Source organism: Diceros bicornis, chromosome 12 (genome assembly GCF_020826845.1).
Source record: "Diceros bicornis minor isolate mBicDic1 chromosome 12, mDicBic1.mat.cur, whole genome shotgun sequence".
NCBI lineage: Eukaryota > Metazoa > Chordata > Mammalia > Perissodactyla > Rhinocerotidae > Diceros > Diceros bicornis.
This window is the reverse complement of record NC_080751.1, coordinates 71,175,808-71,202,210: the sequence shown is the minus strand read 5'-3', so window position 1 is coordinate 71,202,210 and position 26,403 is coordinate 71,175,808. Positions and strand designations below refer to the sequence as shown.

The window sequence follows — 26,403 nt, the reverse complement described above, 5'->3', positions numbered from 1 at the left end:
TCACCAAGCCTCTCCTTTACTAGTGATTTTACTTAAACAGCTTTGACCACGTAGGTGACAGTGGTTAATTTCTTGCAATCATTTTAGATGCTTCTTAACTCTATTTCTTAAAGTGGTGAGAATATAAATTCTGTAATTGGTGAGAACTGTTTTTCAACAGCTGGCTTAAAATTAGTTGACTTTGAAAACTAATTTTTTACATACCTCAGTTTAATCTGGATCCTCTGAAGAGCTATCTATCTCAAGGACAGCATTTTCCTCCTAGGCATGAAAGGGTTTAAAATTATGTAAGATTTTAAATTCTCTTTCTAGTTAATCAGTCTCAACCAAGGATTCTCAACCTTTCTGAAGCGAAGAGCCATTAAAAGACCATCCAAGTGCTGGCTCACTGTTATATATAAATTTTTCTATTTTTCAATTCATTTGCATAATTATGGCCTATGCTTAAAATTCTTAGGTAGGGAAGGGTAGGGGGAACCATAACCTGGAAATTAAAAATGCAATCATTTCAGACAGCCCACCAAGGCCGGCCAAGCACTACCCCTACCCCAAGCAAAAAACTTTCCCCACCTGTTTCTTCCCTTCTGCCAGCTGTCAGCATAAGTCTAGAAGGGCAGGTGGGGAACAAAGGAGCCTAGATATTCAGTATCAAGTGTTTACCAAAGAAGTTAATTCTATTGGACCTTCCCTTTCCCCTGCTTATCCCCTCAATGTCACTCACCTATAAAGCAAAGGGGAACAGTGCCCTCTAGTTCTCTCTTTTCCTGGTAGTTATGTTGACTTACTCAACAGTTAGCCAGGAATTCAGGGATTTTTAAACTCTGGGATACTTCTAAATAGGCTGAGAATTCCTGGTATTACGAAAAATTATGTGGTCTTAAAACCTTCTAGATTTAGTGTTTTAGCCAGAAGAATAAAAGATTTAATTTCATTCAAAAAATATTTTCTAATGGTTAGTATTTGTAAGAAAAAAAATCATGATTACAAATATATTTTACTGCAGCATTATAACATGCAAGTGATCTAAAGAGTTCTCAACTTAGCAAATAAGTTTCTAAAATTATTTGGCTAGGCAATTAAAATTATTCTGACCACTATATACAAGTCACATAAATAAAATATAACGCAAAAACAAGTTTTCCTGTTAATTTTTAAAATGTTGGTTCAGTTAGAAATGCTTAAATTTCCCAGAATTTCAGAGCTGATCCTTTAAACATCCAGCATTATGAAAGTTGTATCAATTGAGAGATATCAACAGCTTCTTTTCATTTTTAGTCTCTCCTGCAAAAAGACTGTACTCATAGCTACTGTTCTCTACGTCCAAGGAATATGGATCTGACTTAACATTATGTTACATGAACAGAACTATCTGTGGCTTAAAGTGAAGGTAAAATGGTTTATAAAATATGGGTAAGACTCTAAATGATGCAAAATCTAAGGGACCAGCAAGATTAGAGCACCGATTTTCTTTTCTATCATTTTTCACCCAGCTTAAAGCAAGAGTTTTGCATATGTGAGAATCAGACTGAGCTATATATTATAAATAGATATAGATACACAAACACATAGACACATAGATTCAAAGGGATGATGGTGTGACTCAATAACCCATATGGTTTTTCAATTTCTGTAACAGCATGAAAAAGCAAACTTTTTCAGAATGTTCATATAATAATTAAATTGTTATCCTCCCAGGATCTGCATAATCTCCTTCTTGTAGCTACAGAAATGCACAGTACAGAGTTGTGCTATTAGGCACTAATGCTTCACTAAAGCATCATTTAGGCACTGGCACCTAAGAGCCAAGCTCTCTCAAAAACCCTAGCGAGGGCAACTCAGAACACTTCTGCCAGCCACATGACTGCTACATGAACCTGACTGTCTTTAAGGAAATTTAGACACGTGACGAAAGAAATACACAAATTACTTTCTTATTTTTAACCAAAATGTGAATGATCATGACTGTAGTGAATAAAAATTCATGAGTCAGAATAGCATGCAAATTTTTTATTGTTTTCTAAATCTATTTGTACACTTAATACTCTAGTATTAACTTCACAAACAGTATAAAGAATGTACTAGAATGATATTAAGCTGTATCTACTCACCTGAAAAGGAAAAAAATATTGCCTCTGAAATAATTACTAATTATACAATATTGCAAACTAATAAACACTATAAATACTAAAATTTTAACATTTCAATATTTAATGTCTGTAACATCCTGCCCTTTTCTTAATTGGTTAAAACAAGGTCATGCAAAATAAACACTTTATGAAAATGTTCGATTATACTCAAACATCAAGGCAATGAAACCCAAGAGAGCAACTATTTATTGCAATGACTGGTCAAGTAAATAATTTATTCAGCATATTAATAAAAATCCATAAGTGATAAACATCGCAAATGTAACACTAAATTTAAGTAATCACACATCTACAATCTCACCATCTACAATCTGATCTGTGACTGAGGATATACTGCCAAAATTAATTCTACGCAAACAAGCTACTTTAAAACAAAAAATTTTCAATGCATGATGACAGGGTACATTTCTAGTCCACACGACACTTGGATGTGATCATTCTCTCAACTCTGCTAACAATAAAAGTCACACCAGTTTTATCTTCTTTTTACCCTTGCTTTGTTACACATTTTTTAACTTTTTATTAAAAAAAGCCTTTCCTTTCCTATGATCCTGCCCGAGAATTAACATGCTGATTTAGGAACAGATGAAGTAGATAAACTTTGCCCCAGTATAGAAGGCAATGATTTAGTTTTACCTAATTGACTATCTCCTTGTCATTTGTCAGCTGTCACTGACTTTTGGAATGTAATTATTTCCTTATTCTCTCATTCCATAAATATTTATTAGTGCCTATTGTTACTACTTATGTCTCTCTGATTCTTTGGAGAAAGAATTCATGTTTTTTCCCTCTCATTGCTAGGCTCACTAAGAAAAGTTGGACACACAATTTAAGAGTCACAGGGTAGACCAGGGTGGGTTCTTGGGCAGGTGGATGGTGCCTGAAGCCAGGCCTGGGATTTGGCAAGAAGAGCATCCAGGTCACAGGAAGGTTATCGGCCCCTCCGCACAGGAACTCTCCTAGTAGCTCATAATGGTCCAGTTACTGGGACTCTGCTTTGGACACTGCTGACTCACTTTCTTATCAATTTTTAAATCCCTCTTTATCATCTGTTTTCTACTTAAAATTTAAGAAACCTTTGATAAGCAATTTGTCTATTACATAGAACACTGGTTCTCAATTTACAGAGCATTTACCTTTAGTCTCTGGGTTACTCCATAACCTGTAAATTCTTATCTTTTACCCCTTAAGAGCAAAATTTGCTTCTGGTTCATCTAACACCATGTCTTCCCTCAAATATTTGACGAGTGAATGTTCTACAAAAGGGGTCTCTAGCTTTTTATTTTCTTTGGCAAATTAAGCCCTTTATATTTAATATTTCTGACCCATCTTTTTACTCAGATATTGTCTCAAAAAATTTTAGGAGGAGTGCCAATGTAAAGTATAATAACAATGGTGAGTTTTTAAGCTTCTAATTACAAAGACGATGGAGGCTGACTGATGAACCACCCTTTCTTATACTTTCCTCTGTTGTATAGCATATGTCTCTTTTACAAAAGGCCTTCTCATCCATTAATTGTGAATGAAATGTACAAAGATGATGTGCATAAAAACTCAGGTCAATTTTGTCATAGGGGTATACTAATACTATTCTACTTTTGCTTGTTTTTCTTAAAGAATGCTTTCTCTTTCTTCTCCAAAGCCTGTACCATCAGAAGAGGCTACCGCATGGAGCTCTGAAGAATCCTTTGAGAGCCTTGTGTAACTTGAACGTTGGCTTCGCTTATGCGTCATGCTTTTCAGATTTTCATTCTGAATAGCAGTTGGGTTGGAACTGGAACCCGGCCTCAAAATGACTTGGGAAGTCTCCCTAATTCCCTCCATTTCATCAAAATTCTGATTGGCTCTATTAGCTGGAGCACTATTGTTGTTCAGAGTCACAGTACTGGGTGTTCGATTCAGATTGTAGGCTTTTTGGCATGCTGGCCAGTTTTCTTCAGGGCTGCTGGCTATCAAGCTACATTCAGAAGGGCTTTTCTTGTCTTCTGAACAAATGGACATTCGAGCTATAATTGGATCTTGCAGGCCACTCAAGCTATGTGGTATTCCCCGTTTTCCACTGTGGCTGTCATCTTCAAGCTCTATGAGATTTGCCTTTTCAAGTTGGGAATCGTCAGCTGCTTCATTGTGAAGAGAGTGATTTGGAGAACTTTCGTTGGATCTCACTCCTGAATCAGATGAGTCCTTTTTGTCAAGGAGGGCATCTGATAAATACTCTTTTGCTTTAATGAAGGTTCTAATCGGCTCAGCACTGTGCTCTGGAGACTTTGACACTCTCTCTACTTTCCCTTCAGCTTTTTTATCTTTATCATCTTTGAGCAGTGGAGTATTATCTGATTCTTCTGTCCCAGATTCATCTTCATCACTTGGAAGTTTTTGATAGCGCAGTCCACCTCCCTTAAGCTTTAAATCTGTCTGGAAGAGACTTGACCTTTCTGAGGATTTCTTAACTGGGAGAAGCTTACTGCCTGACTGATCCGACTTTTCATCTTCTTCAGTGATAGGGTCCAGGGGTGAGGCATCATTAGTGGAAACCCCTGATGATGAATAATCTATAACATCTCCCCTCTTCATTAAAAACGACTTCCTTCCATCATCTTGCTTTGGTTCACTCTCTTTCCCTTTTTCTGGTTCTAGATTAGAATGAATGGAGCCCCCTGATGAACTCTGACCCATGTAATATGTGCTGTGTGGAGAAGATCTGCCACTCATTGTTGTAGAACCTGCACCCCCTTCTAACTGAGACATCTGAGCAATATATTCTCTATAGGCATCTCTATACTCGGCCTGCACCTTATCAGTAAGCTTTGAAATTTCAATACTGGAATCCTGAGAATTGAGACTCGAAAGACTTGGGGTTCTGCGAGTTTGTGACTGTGAAGACAGAAAAAAAAATAATTTAAGAATTCAAATAACAAAAAAAAAAGGCATAATAAACATCAGCTTAGGAAATATATTTGCATACTAAGAATTTTTAAAGTCCTCAAAATATCAAATTCTTTTAAAAGAAGTCTGCATAATACAGTTTAACAAAAGTTGTAAACTTACGGATTATTTTACTGTTATTAGAAAACTTTACACAAATTTTAATAAAATTGGTTTGTCTTAGCATTTGTTTTTATAACTTCAACCATTTAACTTTTATTTAAGGCAAGAGTCACTTTCATTGATAAAATATAAAAAGTCCTCTTAGAAAAGAGAAAGAAGATGAGAATTAAGATATACCTCAAAAACAAAATACTCAAGTCTTTAATGTATGTTAAAAACGTGGCTTAGCAGTTAAGTGCACGCACTCCGCTACTGACGGCCCGGGTTTGGATCCCGGGCACACACCGACGCACCGCTTATCCAGCCATGCTGAGGAGGCATCCCACATATAGCAACCAGAAGGATGTGCAACTATAACATATAACTATCTACTGGGGCTTTGGGGGAAAAAAAAGGAGGAGGACTGGCAATAGATGTTAGCTCAGGGCCAGTCTTCCTCAGCAAAAAGAGGAGAATTGGCATGGATGTTAGCTCAAGGCTGATCTTCCTCACAAAAAAAAAAAAAGAAAAAAACTTTCCAACTTGTAAGACATGAAGTTTCTGTCAAATTTCAATTCAGAGTAAGAAAATGTACTTAAAATGCCAAAAAAAAAAAAGAATTTAAAAAGAATAGAGTATAGAGTGCAACAGAAAAGATAAATACGGGATCCAAATGAACAGAAATAGAAGCCATGTGGTCAACAGTCAGGTCCCAGTAAACAGAGAAATGAAATAGTTTTAAAAGTTTGATTTCCAATGTGAAGTTTTAGGATTAGAATTGCTTTAGATCCCAGAAAAGCTAATAAATGAGGAGTAAAAAGTACAGATTAGGAAAATGGGGAGGGAAATGGAAGAAAATGAATCAAGGCTGTTTAAGAAGGAATAGAGCAAAGGCTAGAACAAAGAAGCAGAAATAAGGCGAAAAGTCTTCCTTGCACAGAAAGAAATGACCTATCTCCTTGAGAAGGTCCTCGCAATAGGATTCAGACTGTAAGGACAGTGCCATCCTCCCCCCTCAAATCCAGTATACAGATATTCCCCTTTTCGGGGGATCCATGAGGTCTAACTATTTCTATAAGAGTATGGTGATCATCTGCCTTTTCACTCTCATCTTCACAGGAGTGTACAGTGGAGTTTCCAAAGGCTCCATGATATGTGACATCACAATAGATTTAATGCAGAAGCAGATATGGGAATCTGGTTGTTTTCTATTAAGCCAGACATTAAAGAGATATGCAAAGCAACACCATTTTCACTAAATTTTATTTTGTTTTGGAAAATATGGCCATTTCTCATAAAAATGTTATTTATGTTAACATGTAATTGGTTTATTTTAAAATAAATTAATAAATTTTTTTAAAGTTTCTTTTTATTTCTAATATAGTAAATATCGATAGATAAAACTTACATAAACAAAAGCTCTTGGGGTCTTCATTAATTTTTTAAGAGTGTAAAGGGATTCTGATATTAAAAAAAAGTTTGAGAACTGCTGCATTAACAGGAAAGCTGTGAGTTTCCAGGTCACAGTAGGAAATACCAAGTACGGAAAAGCAAAGCCAAGGAGGAGGAGTTCTTAAGAAATGTTAAAAGGAAACCCAGGGAAAAGAAAGCAACTACTGTTGTTGAAAATGAGAGACAAAGGGTCAAGGTGGACTTTATTGTAAAATAAGGGAATTTTTATCTTAGTCAATACCTAATAATAAAACATTTCCCAATAATCAATGTTTAAGTTGGTTTCCCAACTTAAATAAAGTAGATAGTATGCAGAAAAAGAGAACAACAAAAAAAATATTTTTATTGTCAAACCAAATAAAACACCCTTAAAAGGGACAGACCCGCCAGGCAGTGCTCTTCCTAAACATTGCTCCCTTTTCATAGGGAGTTTCTTTGTAGCTACTTACTATTTTTCCTCCCTCACTTGTCTTCTCTCTTTTCTGTACCTGCTCTGTTTTTTGCCTAGTTTATTTTTCTTCTTATTCTCTCCTTACTCCTTCTCATGTGTCTGTCTCTTTTGTTTTTATTCCTGATCCTTGCCTGCCCTCCCTCTTCAAGAACATCCAAAGAAAGAGTTACCCATATCTAACATCCGATAATAAAAAGAAAATGAATATCCATAAACAGTGAGTATATGTAGTGAAAAACCAAATTATGATGCTCAAAGGGGTAAGATGTGGCAAGTTTTCCAACAAAGATAAATTTTAGCCAATGATTAACGAATTTAACAAGAAAATAGCAAGTGAAAGACTAAACTTCACTGACTAAAGTAGCCCAGTTCATATTACTTTCTATGCCATTACCCTATTTGATTGTTTTCACAGTTCTTATCAATTCTAAAATAATCTTATTTTTCCTTTATTTTGTTGACTGTCTTCTGCAGAAGAATACAGCCCCTTGAGAATAGAGAGTCTTCCGTCTTTTCACTTACGTACTCATTATTTTCTGAATGACGACATAAATGCACCAACATAATCTCGGTGAATTAAATATTGCCCTAATTCTTCAGTAATATGAAAAATGACATTAGTAAGTACCTGCCAACTTAGATTACTGTGACGTGGGGCACCTTCATCTAGGCCAAGTGTATTCAGTTCTTCAAAGCTGAAGTTTAGTGTGTAGGGAGTCTGACTGGCAAGCTCAGTGTGAGGGAGTTCATTGTGAGAGGAACGGCGAGCAGCTTCCCCGTGGGGCCCTGGGCCACTGCTGCTTTCACTGAGTAACCGTGGGTCTTCAGGGACCACTTGGTTTTCTGCATTTCTCATTTCTAGTACCTTAACAGAGGAAAAAAATATCATTAATATCCACAATGATAAATCACATTTTAGAAGCTTTAGAAATTATTTAAAATATAAAACATTATAAAGTTGTTATAATTGAAATGAGAAAGCTTATTTTCTGTAAGTGAATTTCTAGCAAATTTGTACTATATCTGTTTATCTTTCATTTTAATTAATACAAAAAGAAATAGTGGCAATAATCATCATATATATATTATACTCTAATTTGACCATTATGTTATTACTTGAGTTTAAAATTTAACTTGAGAACAAAACAAAATGCAACTGTAGTGTGTCAAAGAAAACCACAGCTGGATGGTAGTTAAAGAAGATTTAAATCAGGGACTACTCCAATAGGGAAAAAGAGACCTCAGGATAGAACTGCGCTCAATTCTGAAAGCAGCATGGACAGGTTGGCATTCATAGCAAGGAGTAGGGTGGGGGTCAGTGGATGAAAAATCGCTAAGAAGAAACATCATGGGTAAGAGGAGACTCTGATGAACCGACTTGACAAGATTGCTGCTGGAGGCAGGCCAGGGGGATCAGACAGCACCTGGAGGTGGTGAGGAATGAGGAATCTGATCAGATACAGAGGGAGATCAGACATCGAGGGTGGGGGTCAGTCTTTCTAAACTGACTTAACAGAATTCTTGCTAGAACTGGGCAATGCAGGCCTCACCAGGATGGAGACCAAGGTCAAGGCCTAGAGGCTTAGAGGAGGCTGACTAAGAAGCAGGTCAAGGAGAGAGTCTTTGTCAAGGAAAGTACGGAGGACTGGCAGGTAGCCTCTTTCCCAAATTCCCAAGTAAAATGCCCAAAGGCAAAAGTTGCCAACTACTGCTGTGTAACAGAATACATAAGGGTTGTACATAAGTGTAAAATTCAGTTTATATATTTTTTTAAAAAATATCAGTTTAGACCAGTATCTATTAGCACTTGCTTTATACAATGTTGTAAATAATTCTATATATATAAAATATCTTACCGTGCTCCTAAAAAGGTGCCAGTCTCCAAAATTCATATTCATCTCTTTCTTCAGCTCATCAATGTTACACTGAGCTAACACACGGCCATTTATGTTTGCCTGAATAAAAATGAATATAAGTATAAAGACAAACAAAATGTGAGATATTGTGAATTATTAGTGAATAAAAAGTATATTTACATTTAGTATTAGGAAAGTCATTAGAGACTAGAAAATATTGACCTAAAAAAGGTTATCATCCCATGCAATAATATAATAAACACGTTGAATTTGAACAACATAAACCACTCCATATTTCTCTGTCTTAAGTACTCAAGTAAAATAAATCACTGTTTAGAGACCAACCCAAGAGCTAACCCTCCCAACTATTTCCAGAACTACCTACCCTGTCATGCACAATAACAAAACTGTTAGTTTTTCTCCTCTAATCTTATAAAATATGAACATGAACACAAGCTCCTGGGAGGGGTCAAAGACGTCTGTCCTTCTAAGTTGTCAGTCATGGACGAAGTTCTAAATGAAGTAACCTCTGACAAACTTACCAGTTATATTAGATAACTTCTGTCATAAAGAACGTCCACCCACTAATTTCTCAGTCTATTAAATTCACAAAAATGACTGTATCACCATTGGGTGTCTGTAATTCTAGTTGCCCCCAAATAAGAAACAACGGAATTTTCTTTATTAATAATAGGTAGCTTACTGATTTTACAAAATAGAATACCTGACTTTATTAACTATGATAAAATTATGGAATACCTGTATTTAAAATCATTAGAGTGTTCAGTTTCCAAGTTCATTCTGAAGAAAAGAGTGTACAGAGCAAGCCTGTAACAGAGGTCCTGCTGAACACAAGGAAATTTGCAGCACTTAAAAAACCAGTTGCTACAATGGGCTTCAAAAAGCCAGGGCCTGGGGATAAAGAGCTGAGTGGAAAGAAAACCGCTGTCCTGATGAAAACAAAACTGCCACAAAGGATTCAAGTCAGAGACCTCACTGTTTCCTGACTCTAACCAAGCTGCCTAGAAGAGAGAGTCAGGCTTGTACCTCAGAAAGGCAGTGCCGGACATTTTTGCAAACAGGGATTAACACAAGCCAGATCTGTAAGGAAACTGACATTATCTGAAACTTTTCTGACTAAAATTAGGTTAAGATTAGTAAATGGTATCTATATATGCTCAGAATTCTTTTAAAAACTTTTTAGATGCCATTCTTTAAAGTATGTAAACATTAGAGGCTTGTTATTAATGCTCTACTTTACTACAGTTCTCTGATAGAAAAAGCACAACTGTGAAAATATCTGCTATAACTGGGACTCAGCCTGGTATATGGGAAGCCTTCCTCAAAATCCCAGGCAACACCGTCCAACTTCATGGTAGTTACTAGAATTGCTAGAAGATCTAGGAAGAAATAAACTTTTCAAATGTGTTAGCCTTGCAAACCCAAACCTATGAGGTTTCATCAAATGGGACATGATCATAAGTCCTGTAAGACATGAAAGTGAGAATTTGGGGAAAATGAAGCAAGTGTGGTTTACTTTGATAATCATTAAGTCACAAATAAATATTACAATCAAAGAAAATGTAACATAAAAGAAAAGGCCTTTGAATGTTCTATGTTGCATACTGGAAATATGAGTTATTGTTTACCTAATCGTGAAATCTCTCAGAGCTTTGTATTTCTCATCAAGGCATTTTTTACTTATATTAGGTAATTTTTTTTACAATAACACTGTAATACAGCTATTTTATTTTCTTTTACCCCTTTGTAAACTAAGGGATAATAGGGCAATTTTAGGATATAAAATAATAAGAATCATGTTTCCATTTAGAGCTTTCCCATTTCAACAGAGAACCCATCTTTAAGAAACTAAATATGAGGTGTTCACTGTCCACAGAGCCCCATCTCCTATGCCCTCAGCCCTGCCTGAGTCGGCAGGTAAATGTGTACATCACCTTTTTGATTGTTGCACAATACTGAGGCAGCACACTCTGGTCCAGCCCTTCTATTTGTTTCAGTTTCTCGCATACTGCATCCACACTCATTGAATTCAGTGATATTGTTCCCGAGGCTGGGCCTGATCCCTAGATAAGCCGTGGAAAAATACATGTATGAATAGCACTTAATGCCAGATACATGCAGTCACGCGACAGAGAAATACTCATGAAGTTACACTATGAAGTACTTGGATCAACAACAAATTTTCAAACTGAAGTAAAAACTTCATTGTATGATGTGCATTGTATGGGAAAATGCCAGTAGGGAACAGAATTAGCTACCGTTATACCTTAATGAGTAGCTTTTAAACAGATACAGCCTGATCAAAACCACTTTTCTAAGAAGATAGAACATTCCATGAACCAAGCCTAGGCCAACTTCTCAAATGTTTACAGCCTAACTTCAAGAGAGAAGGATGTAGCCCTTAATAACAGGACGACAGGGGTTTAAAAAAAAGAGGAAGAACAAAGGGGTAAAATTACTGACGCCTGTATTATAAAAATGCAAAAAGTAAATCTATGAAATAATTTTAAAGTGCCTATACTAAACAGCTTTAAATGTCTCTACAGACTAATAGTCTACAACAGCTGAGGTTTTTAGATCTTGATCATATTTTATATCCAAGGGATCTAAAACTTCCCCTAAAGAATCCATACAATAATCATGTATATATAAAACAACAATATTACTTCTTAACACATGTGAAAGTAAATACAATCCATTAAAATATGGTCTCATTTAAAAGAAAAGTCAAAATAATAAATAATTCTAGTATTTACTTAGAAGAAAAACCTGTATTTACCTGTGATCAATTATATATGAATCTCCTCAATCACAGATGTGGACACTGGGGTCTAGCAAGGTTAAGTTTTGACTTCAAAGTCACAGAATAAATAGCTAGTTAGTGGTAGGTTTGGACCAGAGCACTAATTTATCAGGTCTTACAACTTCCTATTTTCCTTGCTGCAACTGTCTATTTTGGGAGAGTTTACAGAAACTATATCCACAATAAAGAGAAAACAAACCAACTAGTATAGAGAATAAAGATAATGTTCCAAATGATCTGTTCTGTTCACCATTCAATCTAACTTCAAAATGATAAAAAAAATTTATCCTATCCTCAGGAATGTGTAAATTTATATTTTCTACTGCCTCTTTTATCATTATCAAGACAAAAGTAGACTATAACACAGCCAAAACTGCCTGTTAGCCAGTTGTTAAATGTTATGTGTAACATGAAAGCATAACATAATATTCTATTATGAATTGATAAATAAATATGCACACATACAGTATATGCATAGCATATATCTATATTATATATAAATATAAATAAAGCTAGGGAATGAGACCATATTGAAAAGATAGTTGGGGGAGTAATTTTATGAAAGTTAGGGAGTCTTAGCAACTTTGCAAGTATGAGATAGGCCCATACAAATTTGGAAATTAATGACTTGGAATATACTGCACCAAACACATTTATTCATAGTTTGTTTTTAAATATAAATTTAAAATATGCCATATATTATATGGTCCGAGGTTCAATTGCTTCAAAAATACTAATAGCAAAACACTAGTATTTCCATAATTTAGTTTTCATATCTCTATACATAGTTCTATTTTCTGCCTGGATGAGTACAGCCAATATTCAAAGTGTTAATTATCTACTATCTAGTATGGAAATTTAAAATGTTTTCTATGAATTTTTAATAACTATACTTCTTTGATTTTTTTCTTTCTTTTTACAAAGCTTTATTGACACACAATTCATATACCATACAATTCTCCCATTTAAAGCGTACAATTCAATGATTTTTAGCGTATTCATATTGTTGTGAAACCATCACCACAATCAATTTGAGGACATTGTCATATTCCTAAAAAGAAATTCCTGAACCTGTTAGCAGTCTTTCTCCATCCCCTCCAACACCCACTCCCAATTTTCTGTTTCTATACTATAGATTTGTCTATCCTGGACATTTCATATAAATGGAACCACACAATATGTGACCTTTTGCAACCAGCTTCTTTCACTTAGTCTAATGTTTTCAAGGTTCACCCATGCTATAGCATGTATCAGTACTTCATTCTTTTTTGTTGCTGAATAATGTTTATCTTTTAAATTATCTTTAATACTGTCTTTCAAAAACTTTTATTCCTCAACCTGTCTCTTCTCTCTGGATATGTTCACACTTGTTTACATTTTCTCCATTCAAAAATCACAAATGAACAGTTTGATCACCAAATAAACAATGATCATACCAGATTATAATTTATGGAATAAAATAAATATACATGAGTCCATACTGATACAAATAATTGAATAAATAAGTAAATGAGGAAGAAAAGACAGCTTTTCCTTATAGAATTCCAATTAATAAATGTAGAAGAGGGAAACAGAAAATTACCATCAGGAAAACACCACAATAATAGTGGTTGTAAACAAGATGCATCAACAGAAACTAAAATTAATGGGCAAAAGTATAAGCAGAAAAAGAAGTATCTGCAGAGTTTCAAAATATCTCTCTCAAGACATTTATTCATTACAAAAGGAAAAACAAAACCTTACAGTGTTGAAACCTGGCAGATGCCACCTTAACCAAGTGAATGAGGTTAGCATTACCAGTGGTAAGGCAGGACCATCACAGACCCTCTAATGTGATGCTCTAAGGAGGGCACAGCATCATTCCTGTGGTTCTCCTGTCAAAGATGTGTAACCTCCTTCTAATCACGAGGAAATAGCAGACAAACCCAAACAGATGGACAGTCTACAAAACATCTGACCAGTACTCTTCAAAAGTATTAATTAAGGTCATGAAAGACAAGAAAAAGACTGAGAACTTGTCGCAGATTAGAGAACTCTAAGGAGAAACAACAATAAAACACAACTGGACTGGATCCTGGACCAGAAAAATGACATTAGTGGAAAAACTGGTGAAATTCAAATAAAGTCTGTAGTTAATAGTACTGGACCAATTTTAATTTCTGCTCTTGAAAAATATACTACAGTTATAAAAGATGTTAACATCAAGGAATACTATTTTTGTAACTTTTCTTCAAAATTATTTTAAAGTAAAAAGTTTTTTTTTTTAATCATAAAAGAACTCTATGATTGTGCTTAAAAGGATAAGTATAATAGACATGGAATAAATTAACTCTGTCAACTTAGGGAAAAAATAGAAAATATTAGAGTATCTTATTTCCACGGAGAATAGCAACAGAGATGTGTTAATAAAGATACTACTCTTTTCCCTTAAAACAAAAATTTCCAGGGCTGGCCCAGTGGTGTAGTGGTAAAGTTTGTGTGCTCCGCTTTGGCAGCCTGGGGTTCGCAGGTTCAGATCCCAGGTGCGGACCTACACACCACTCATCAAGCCATGCTATGATGGCGTCCCACATACAAAATGGAGGAAGACTGGCACAGATGTTAGCTCAGGGACAATACTCCTCAAGCAAAAAGAGGAAGATTGGCAACAGATGTTAGCTCAGGGCCAATCCTCCTCACCAAAAAACAAACAAACAAACAAAAAATTTCCACATAATTTTAATTTCATGGTCCTTTAAAACTTTTACATTTATCAATTATTTTAAAACATATTGTCTCCTTCATTGGGGATTATGGAGAAAATATGTATTATCTCTGAATGACTTTCAGAAGCTATAAGAAAAGACAGACACACACATGGACATAAGATCCCTGTAATTCCATCAAAGCTATAGCCTGACTTTGATTATTTGTAAGTTGGGCTTTATCAAGATAAGGGGTACATTATCAATAAGTTAACATATGTTACAATATGATTCTTTGAATAAAGGAGAAATGGCAATTACCAGGTCTTTTCTAAAATAATCACATATAATAAAATTATTTTGAAACCAAATGAATCTTAGTGACCAAAATAATGATTTTTGGATGGAAATCTCATAAAAGGAAAGAGTACAAAAGTGATAAGGAAAGAGCATATCTAATAATTCAATAGGTAAATTCTTTTTTATTTATTTATTTATTTATTTATTTATTTTTCCCCCAAAGTCCCAGTAGATAGTTGTATGTCATAGTTGCACATCTTTCTAGTTGCTGTATGTGGGACGCGGCCTCAGCATGGCCTGAGAAGCAGTGCGTCGGTGCGCGCCCGGGATCCGAACCTGGGCCGCCAGCAGCGGAGCGCGTGCACTTAACCGCTAAGCCACGGGGCCGGCCCTCAGTAGGTAAATTCTTAATAGAAAACTAATTATATTACTTTGGCAATACATGGAATGGTAATACTTTAAAGTTTATCATGCATTCTTACTTGAAATTTACCTGTTACAAATCAAGAACAGATCATTTTGGCACACATCACAATTTATAAAAAAAATTTTCAGAAAATTGAATGCAGAAGATGTTAGTTTGTTTAAACTATTAAAAATAAACTTCCAAACAAATCGAAATTTCTCCAGGTAAAAGAAAAGCTAACAAAACAGATTCAAATTACTTTGATGTAATTGCATGGTTTCATATTGTAAGTAGATTAAAACTACACTCTGAAACATTATCTTCTTTAGTAAATTTATTAAATAAGCTTAGAATTGATTAGCCAGAAATGGGTGCCATGCAAAGGCTGAAAGCAGCTATTAAAACAAACCCAAGACACTGAAATGAGCACAGAATTATAAACAGCCCAGCATGAAGCTGCCAATGATTGCTTCTAACAGCCTAACAAGAAAAGTGAGTAAGATTTCACTGAAAGTTTCTGTACCTGTCTCTGTTTGTTAAACCCAGAGTCACACGGCTTTCAGGAAGGAATAAAACAGAATGAAGGACACGAGCTTAAAAGTAAAACATCAAATACACACATATAATAAAACACAGGCAGCACTTTCATCATTCCTCTTATTTCCCATAACTTCACCTCTATAGCAACACAAAGCAAGGAATGCTCGCACACATGCACACAGTAGTTGAATTTCATTATCGTGTGCTTGACAATTTTAAAACTGTACTCTCAAAATTTATATTCTTTCGATTAAAAGAATAAATCATGGGCCATACATTCAACAAAAAAACCAGGCAAATCAAATTTGCTATGAAAAGTCAATATTCCTACGATATACAAGTTTAAAATTAATTTTTAAATGTTCTGAGTAGAAAATTGCAACTATTAATTGCAGACTAATTTAATAATAAGGCTTAAATACTTGTAATTCATATGATCACTTCATAAAATGAAATATTATCTAGCCACACTATAGTTAATGTTCAGAAATCTACTTTTCAAATGTGGGTTTTGTTTCATCGGGCATGCGGCACATTAAATAGATGCACTAAAATACGTTGGAAAAGAAAGGCCTTAAGAGCCTTACAGCTCAAGAAATCATAAAAGTAATGGTGAAAAATATCTGCATACTATCGTTAACATAACTACTTCAGTGATACAGATTTTTAAAAACTCTAATTCAAAGCAAACATACTACTATTAATTATTTTTCTGAACCTATTAGGGTGGTGGTAAATACTCTTAAAACAGTTAAAATAATCTAGAGATGACTGACAATATTTATTCAAAGTTGACTTACAACACTGTTTTAGTACAATAAAGGGCAGGGCTTTGCTAGCCTAATGCCAGATGTTTTTCTTTTAACATTCACTATCTGGAGTACTTCATGGGAACCCTGTTCTCTAGTTTATATATCAACCTTATTATAAGCAGGTTTTTTAGAAAGTTACTATGTATATCTGTGGAGACTTAAAAAAATATCAAAAAAGGAGTACTAAGGAAATTACAATTTATTACAAGGTACCCAAAACACAAAAGAAAGCTATTGTTAACCTAGTTGGAAAAACATAACTTACTCTTCAAACTACATGAGAAATAATAATTAGGTCAAAGTTGACAGATGCGGCTTAATATCACATTTTAAGGGCAATCTTTTGAAAAACACAAATACTAAACAACTGCAATGAATATGATTTTGTTATTTTTTAACTTTTAACTGTTCTCTATGATTTCAATTATATCATCACTGCAACATATTTCTGTAAAAATATCAAATTAGTTGATAAAAATCAATTTAGTCGTAGTTTATTAATTGTTTAGGAAAAAAGTTTTCTTGACTCGAAGTCTGGCACAAAGACTTTCAAGCTGGAAGTGAATATAATTTTTCACTATATTATTAAAGGAAAAATAAGCTAATACCTTTCCAAACTGCAACAGAATAAAAACGCACTTTCTAAAACAGTTGAGAAAGTGTGAATGAACCTCCGGAGAAGCCACTGAGAGCTGGCACGGAGTACCAGTCCTGAGCCTGCAACCTAAACGGAAGCTGCATCTCTCACCCACGGCCTCTCCAACTTTCTCGCCCAAGTCCGCTCCTGGACAACGGGAGACAGCTTGATTTGGACACACATGTGTTTGAAGATAGGTTATAAGTTCTAAACCAGTGGTGGAAATAAAAATTATCTACAGTTAAGCCCCATCTTTTCTTTTTTACTTTATACTTGGTCACTCTAACGACCTGATCCAGTTTAATAAAAACCAAGACCTTCTTTTTTAATTCCTTTCTTAACTCAGTAGTTTTCATCAATCTCTAAAAGTAAAAGTAACTGCACACGGGAACTCAGGCTACTGTTCTTAACAGTTCTTTGCAATTCTTAAGTTCTTTACAATTAAACTTTGTGCTAATTTTTTCATGCCTTTTCAATGAGGTATAAAAGTGACCTACACGAAGCTGTCTAAAGGTATCTAGTAAACCCTGTGGCAGAGAAGGTCGAGAGAGAATGACAGTACTGACAACCCCCTCTTGGCAGCCTTCAAATCCATAAGCTCAGTGAGGGCAGGATTTTCATCAGTTTCGTTCACTGCTGCATCCCACGAGAACAGTGCATGGTAGATATTCAATAAACTTGCTGACCCAGTGAATGATCACACAGGCATCTGTAGTACTAGATGCTAAATAATTCAAGGATAAAAGGGTCAACAATGCTGTATCGCTTCTTCCTCTGAAAAAATGCCACGTGGTTTCTAGTTCCACGTCTGGCACTCCCTCCTGTGGACCTCAGGTAAGTCTCACAGACTCTGAGTCAAGAATCTATACCACGGAGCTGGACTACACCATGAGTACTTGTGTTCTCTCAGGATCCTCGAGACAGAAGGCAAGTCCAAGGTGGGGCCAGAGATCTTCTTTTACTGGTTTTGTAAACTGGAATTTTGATTAAGATTGCATTTCTCAAAAAGGTTTCTCTGCTTTAAAAGTTTGAAAAACACTGGTCCTTTCTAGCTCTAATATTCTGAAGAGCATATCTTGAGTCCAACATCAATATTTTTTTTCCAGTTTTAGATTTGGCAAATATTTTCTTTATTATAAAATTATAGGAAAAAAGGTATCACAGAGGCTTATATTTTACATCTTCACCTTTGTGAAACACTTGGACATATCTATAATTTATCTGATAAGTTCTTGGCTGGCCTTCACAAGCTATAATCATTACAATGTTCCTTAATGTGAGAAAACCCAATTATTTTCATGAGGATCTGCTTTATAAAAGTCTATCAGAAATTCTTTGTGGTAAAAAAAAGATGGGACCCCCACTAATAGAAAAGACTATAGTTGGTTAACTCTTTATAATCTGGCTTTTTTGGTGTGTTTTTTTTTTTTTTAACTTACTATTCTGTATCTGTATCTTATTATTCTGTATTTGGCGTCTGTAATGACAAGATCATTTGTCCAAAAATGTTTGTGTAGCTCCTGACTTATCTATAAGCAGCTCTTGTCATCAACTGTTGCACACAGGGGACAGCTGAATGAGCAGAGATGGACTCAATCTGCTGTTATCCCAGAAATATAGAGAGTTTTCTACTACAGGATTAGAAAGCCATATGAGCCATGAAGAGTTAAATAATTTTTATATTAACTACTTCTATGTTGGTTCAGCTGTAAAGATCCCAGACAGTGTTCCCATGTACAGATACTTCTCCACATTTCCACCACTGCTTTTAATTCGGCTTTGAACTAAGTGTCTACTTTTACTAGTCTTCTACAAAACAGATTTTACGTGCTCTTGTCATCATTAAATTCTTAAAAGCAAAGAAAGCTCAGTAAGCACCCATTATTCACTAAGCAGATCATAAAACTATCTTTTAATATTAAAAGAACAGCAAATAGTACAGTTATTTTACTAAACAAAGGCACTAATATATTTAGAGCATCTTTACTTTTCGTTATTGGGCTTCTAAACACATCTCAAGAATTGTACTATTTCCCCTTCCCCAAAAACTCATTTCAAAATTTGCCTAATGCTCCTTCACTGGTCCCTGAAAGAAACTACAGACACATTTTAATTACAAGGGTTTGTCCACATTCTTAAGCATAGCTACTACTTCAGCATGTCCGTGTCATTAAGACCATCAAATTCTTCACAGTATCTAATTTTCAACAAAAGTTTGCTGAGGAATTTTAGCTCGGAGAACTGCATTGCATGCATGAATCTACACATTAAAGGCTCTCTAACTAAACTAAAAGTCATTCTTGCATATGGCGGCAATGATCCATGGATTGAAGATTCTCCTAACATCCAAAGAGAATTATTATGGTTTATTGTGTCTATCATTTCGTGGATAATTGAAGTCACTCAAATACTTCAGCTAAAATGTTAATGACTTAAAAAGAATCATCAACTCCTCAACGAAAACACCAAAATGGTTCTCCTCTCTCTTACTAACATTAATTCAAAGAAAATTAAAGTAAAAAAACTACTGCCTATCCAAATGCATGTTTTAAGTTAAAAAATTATGGATATTCTCAGGATGCAATATTTCACCACATTAATTCTAACTCCTATGACACATTTCAACATTGCTTTAAATTGATCATGTTTACATAAGCATAACATTCTGTAAATAAAGCAACAGAAGTTAAAATACAAACTAGGGTCTTTAAATTCCACATTGATTGCATAAATGAAGATTTTAAGGCTCATCACATTAAACATATTTCTTAAGTACAAAGTCTTGAGCAATAAATATCCAAGTGACTTCCTAGATAAGTTTTTTTTTTTTTTTTTTAAAGAAACCCACCTTACAGTGTTGGACCAAAAAAATAAAGGTTTAAATAATTCCCTTTACATGCTGAACTAGCTCTGTGTTTATCTGGAAATTTAATTTAATACATACACAGATAAAGAAAAGTAGTACTGCATTTACACTAAGGCTTCATAAACCGTGGCCACCTAGATTAAGAATGAGTCACTAAAGCTCCATTTCTGGTTTACACTATCCAGCTCATAGTGCCTTTTTGTTGTCTCAAGGGCAATTTTGGATATCTCCGAAAATATTCTACATGTGTAGCACCAATTGCAGGCTTAAGAAAAACAGGCAAAGGTGAAAATAGAGGTCAACACTAAGGAACAAATACCACGAATAGAATGCTCCTGATGGCTGCTGGAAACCTCTTCCTTACCAGACAATAAAAAACCCCTTCCCATTTCATTGAGAAAGGGGAAAAGCAGAAGGAAATAAAGGGTAAAGTTAAACATTAGCTTTTTAATTAATCCATGAACTATGATTATTAGCATTCAGCTACTCTACACCAGCTGCCTATCACACCACAGACACAGAGTTAGTGAACTGCCGTCATCACAATTCAGACAGTTGTTACTGCTGCAGAAGCGATGAGATGCGCATGTTCCACACCACAAGACTACTCATTACCCTCGAGGAGTCTGTGGGTGAAGAAAGCCCCTCAGCAGCATCCTCCTTGATAACCTCCTAACAACACAAAACAAGAGTGTGGGTAAAGGTGAGAGAGCGAGCCAAACTAGGATGACGAATGAACACGATGTAAAAATAATAATATAAAACATCGAAACCTGGATGGGATTAGGTTTCTCCTTCAGTGACAACATTCTAAAATTTAAATAACAGTTTAAGTTCTATAGCTTTTGTCTCCTAATTTATAAAAATATATTAACAGGGAATTTCTTTTTTTTAAATTGTTAAACTAAGTTTATCATCAGGAACACCTAATATTTTAGGCACGAATGTATTTTGTTCGGAATAGATTCAATAGTACATTTTAATAATTTCCTTTTCCTATTTAATTTCTGCCATTAGATTAAAATGTTCTTTCAATATATGCTCTAATTTTTATACCACAGGGCTAACATATATATACAGATACCATATATATATCCTTTAAGAAGCTACTAGAAATCAGTAGATGTAAAGGTTTTTAGTTTTAAAAGTTTTGGTAACAAATACTGCATTATAAGCCAGAAGCTCTGGTTGTAAACAACTCAACATTTATTCACTGAGGCTGCTAGTCGTTTTCCTTCCATAGATATTTACCAGAAATGAAAACAAAATACATTTTATGTTAGCAATAGCTTAACGTTTCTTAAAACTATTTATAAAATAAGTTGCGCTCTTTTACTACAGAAAGGAAATAATCAAACTTCTAATTGCTATCTATGTTGCTTATTAGATTAATACTTTAGTTACCCTTTTTTATACTTACTAGGCCATTGCTTTGATCTCTGGGCAAATTCGTTTTTACTGATGGACGTGAGATGAGATGTTGGGAACCGCCAGGGTAATACCTTGGCGTGTAAAGGTATGGGGCAAAGAATGGCTATGGAAAAAACACGTAACAAAAGAAGGGGATAAACAATTACAGAAATCAAAGTGTAATGAGATTTATCAAATGAAACTAACCAATAAAATACAACTTCAAATTTTTAATGCAAATGACAAAATAAACGAAAAAAAGCCTCACTCACCTTCTATAAGATATCAAACCCAAACTTAAGACAGATTATTTAAATATTTATATTGTTGATTTAATGTAAGCTTTTTTTTTTAAGCAACTGAAGTTTTGCACCTTACAATTTGACAGAAGAGTTTCTCTTTACATTTAACATTTTTATGGGCTTACCATGTGTCAGGTTCTAAGTGATTTACAAATATTAATTCACCATCTCTTTTAAAAAAGTAGAATGGAACCTTAACAGAATACTATTCTTTACAAAAAAATATTAGCCTTCAGTAAGACCAAAAAGAGTCTTGATTATATGAGAACATCCTAGCATGGATTCCAAGAATATTGTTACTCTAAGTTCCTAGAATTTACCTTATATCCTATACCCTAGAGTTTACTCTATCTCCAAAATAAGCAAGCCTATTTTTTCAATGTTGGTAATCCATTGTTTCGACGAGATTTGTAACTGTAGCATTTATTTGTAATCAGTTTCATATAAACACGAGATGTCAGATTATGTGGGCTAAACATAAAGATTAAAATTCATTAAGCTTCATTATACTGAAGTAACATCTTCCCTACCTTTTTCACTACTGCCATTTTAAGAAAATTATTCTACTTTTAACTTTCAGACTAAAAACCTCAAATAACTACAGCAAAAAATAACTAGACCTAAAAACATGAGAAAATTTTAAATGCTTTAAAAATAATAAAATGCTATTAAAGCATCACATGGATTGTTATTCATATAAAATTAGTGAACACAAGGTCTCAGCCTAGATGGTATGCTAATTTTTTTTTCTTCAAACTTCTTGGTCTCAAAACTTCAACTGTCATCTAATGATCAATTGAGCCATTTTACGTAAAATTACAGCAGATTTTAAGACTGGTAAATACAAACCTGCATTTCACACTGCCTACCATACAGTTCAAGTTTACAAGAATGGAATACATTATACAATGCTACTCTTTCACCTTTTTCTCCTTGTCTGAGTAAAAGAATGGAATAGCATTCATAGGACCTCTATGAATGGTGTACCTAATTACTTATATGGCCAACATTTTTTAAGAACTGAAAATTTAATTTAAACTCTGGAATCTCTTCTTTGCCACATTTATTCTAAACTTCTCTTTCTTCCTAGCTCATATGAAATTGATTTAGGCATGCACACTGGGCTTCTGTGAATACTAGCCCCTATATGTTCAAGAATTAGACTAATGAGAGAGACAACAAAAAGTAATTGCAAAGGATCCTACAGTACAGTTCCAGAAGGCAAAATACTAGGATTCATGCTCCATTTTCCTATAGGAAATATTAGTATTTAAGGCCATTAAAGTGCAAATAGCTTAGGCCTACTAAACTTGAGAGTCTGAATACCACTGATAATTAATTGTGCTTTCATCTTTTCAAGTAGAAAATTATCATACTTATACTAATTATACATGACTGAAGATAACTTGAAATAAAACTCTAGAAAAGGGCTATGGTGCTATTATTTAGCAATAACATCTGAGTCATACAAGCAGTATTTTCCATCATTTTCTCACATTTAAAAGCTATAACACATATTAAATATAGGTTTACTGAAATAGAAATTTACATTTATCATTGTTTTAAATGCCAATATAGATTATTATACGAGATAACAAATGGAACATTTGTTTACAAACAAATAGAGAAACAGATCCCTTTGAAGCATATGATAGTCACTGCTGATCCTGTGGACTTTCACTTTCTTATCAAGATAATAAATAAAAGCAAAAAGCATCTCTAATATTCAGACTCAACTGAGATCTAGAACCTGTTAAAATTCAAAATTCTTTTGATTTTTAAAATATTATATATATTATTAAATGCAAACAACATTATTCCTATTATTAAAAAACTCAAGTACAGTTTCAAAACAATAATAGAATCCATAAGCAGAAAACTTCTGATATTTCCCTGGAACAAATTCTTAAGATTAAAGATTCTAGCACTTCCTTACCCTATTATAGAATGGATGTTGGGGTCCTGTCATACCACTGTAATAGCTACTGTGAGGCTGTGGTGACACAACCCCACCTCCAAATGGTCCATTGAAGGAAGTGGAGGAAGAACAGACAGACGGAGGCTGACTGTAGCCTGATGGTGGTCTAGGATGAGCTTCATGTAAGGGTAGCGGGGGATATGCAAGTCCTCCAATGTTAATCTGGTCTCTTGCAGCACGAACATCTAAAAGATTAAATGATAGCGCAGAAGGCAAAAGAAAATAGGACATTAGTAGTTAGTCCAATTACCACTTCCTCCTTTAGTTACCAGACAGAAACATGATTTTATCACTCTTGCCAGGGATTCCAACTGGCTTAAAGAAGTAGACAGGAAATCTTGAACATTCTAGACATTCTAGTAAGAAAAGCCCAACTAATTTACATAAAAAGTAGTTTTTCACCATTTGAAAAATCACAACATCTAGATTCTTCTCTTCAGTTACCAGAACTATACATTTTTCTCTGACTTTTTAAGGTACTTGTTTGTTTGTGGTATTCTAACAATTCTTATAATTCATAAAGTATTACCGATTACTAATAACTCCCACTTGTGTAGTATTAATAAAGACAATGTTAGCTAAGACCCTGGGTTTACAAATGATATGACTCATCTGCCTGTGAACAACAACAAACAATTCCATTGCCACAAAACACACCTTTGACATCAGCTTTATAACAGGTATCTAAAAAAATATGTAGGAGTAATTTAAGGCTCTCTCTTCGCAACTCCTGGAAAACTCAAAGGTGGGGTTAGCAGTGCCAGTATCATACAAAAGAGAATGTGTTTCAATAAAGGTTTTGTGTGTGTGCATGTGTATATGGCGCTGCCTCAAGAACAACTTAAACTATTTCCAAGCCCTCATGTCACTATCTTCAAGTTCCAGTCCACAAATTTAAGCCAAAATTTAAAAAATAATAAAAAGACTTTCTTACTCCTCTGGTCCTATTAAGAACAGACGACTGGTGACAGAAAAATTACAATGAACTGTCATCTTAAAGTGGTGTCTATACGTTAAAAGGAATCTGATTCCAAAGTAAGGATTCAGGCGTGTGGGTTGGGAAACATAATAAAGTAAGTCTAACAAATAACATTTTCTTAACCTCCCCAAAAGGATGCCAAGCCTCCCGATCCTCGGTTTCATTAATTCTCCCGTGTGGTGCTTAGTTCAATATTTCTTGGTTTTTCACAGAGCAGGAGAAACTTACACAGCTAAATTAGAAATAGGAAAACTTCTGAGGACTTTAGAGAAGAAGAATTAAATTTACTACTAATACCCACCTGCAATAATTTCCCGTAGTTTAGGGTCTAGGTTTACAGTACATGGCAAGAAGGTTTTTACATCTCGAGCCACAAGAACTGGGGTCCTTGAAGACAAAAACACTTCAAAATTTCTTATATCTCCATCTATTTCAAGCAGTGGCTCAACATCTTTAGTTGTTGGAATATTCTTTGATATTCTTCAAACAAGAAACAAATGAAAAAGGTCATTAAGGTCACTATTAGAAAGGTAAATTCTGCATGTAACTTAAAATTTGTTATTTAAAAAATAAATAATACATTACACGCCTTGTTCTCATTAAGAAAAAATTTTTTAAGGAAAGAAAAGGAACAAAATAAGTAGTACAGTTACAAAACTACTAAGGTAACGGGTGTGGGGTCAGAGTTATATTGCCTTTAATCAAAGGCAGGACTTTGGGCTGAGAAACCACAGGAAGGAAAGTGACACATGTATATACCAGGCACTTGACACGTTGATGATTACCTCTCAGTGAAGGCTAAATGAGGTATCATCTTACATACGAGGACAGTGGGCCTTAGACAAATTAAATATCCTGCCTAAAGTCACACAACTAGGAAAGAGAATCTGACTGGCTCTAAAATCTATGTTTATTATAGAATACCATGGTTCTTGCCTTTGCAAAGAAAAGAATAAATGAAGAATAATTTTTAAATAAATTACACAAATTAGAAAAAAGCACAGGTTTTTCCTTTTCAAAAAAGGTTTTATTTTCTATTGTAATTGTAATATATGCTTACTGTATAAGTATATATATATAAGACAAAGAAATACAGAACAATAGAGGAGAAAAAACATAATTTTACCAACCAGACACAATAACTACTAATATAGTGTGTCACTTAGTCTTCTTTTTATTATGCAGAATTTTTTACACAGTTGAGTTTACATATGTAAACAATTTTGTATCAGGCAGAAGTCTTAAATGTAAAAACAAGTAACATTCATTAAAAAATACTTGGTGGTGGGGGAGCCGGCCCCGTGGCTTAGCAGTTAAGTGCTCGTGCTCTGCTACAAGCGGCCCGGGTTCGGATTCCGGGCGAGCACCGATGCACCGCTTGTCCGGCCATGCTGAGGCGGCATCCCACATACAGCAACTAGAAGGATGTGCAACTATGACATACAACTATCTACTGGGGCTTTGGGGAAAAAAAAAAGGAGGAGGATTGGCAATAGATGTTAGAGCCGGTCTTCCTGAGCAAAAAGAGGAGGACTGGCATGGATGTTAGCTCAGGGCTGATCTTCCTCACACAAAAAAAAATAATAATACTTAGGGGGACCGGCACCGTGGCATAGCAGTTAAGTGTGCACGCTCCGCTGTTGGTGGCCCGGGTTCGGATCCTGGGCACGCACCAAGGCACCGCTTGTCAGGCCATGCTTCGGCAGCGTCCCATATAACGTGGAGGAAGATA

At 34.8% G+C, this 26,403-nt stretch overlaps 1 protein-coding gene across 4 annotated transcripts in view; it reads right to left on the bottom strand.

Moving 5' to 3' along the window:
- Positions 1–2,348: 2,348 nt before the first annotated feature.
- Positions 2,349–26,403, bottom strand: part of KIDINS220 (kinase D interacting substrate 220) — a 115,398-nt gene continuing 91,343 nt past the window's right edge. For 2 of the 4 annotated variants that reach the window (XM_058551843.1, XM_058551844.1), the window contains exons 23-29: positions 24,973–25,151; positions 23,651–23,877; positions 21,423–21,536; positions 10,889–11,017; positions 8,934–9,032; positions 7,706–7,942; positions 2,349–5,021 (exon numbers count right to left, since the gene is read on the bottom strand). In XM_058551843.1, coding sequence (XP_058407826.1) covers positions 3,759–5,021; positions 7,706–7,942; positions 8,934–9,032; positions 10,889–11,017; positions 21,423–21,536; positions 23,651–23,877; positions 24,973–25,151 — 2,248 coding nt within the window. In that variant the 3' untranslated portion in view covers positions 2,349–3,758. The remainder of the gene's footprint in view (positions 5,022–7,705; positions 7,943–8,933; positions 9,033–10,888; positions 11,018–21,422; positions 21,537–23,650; positions 23,878–24,972; positions 25,152–26,403) is intronic. The other 2 variants (XM_058551845.1, XM_058551846.1) reach the window with 1 other exon arrangement.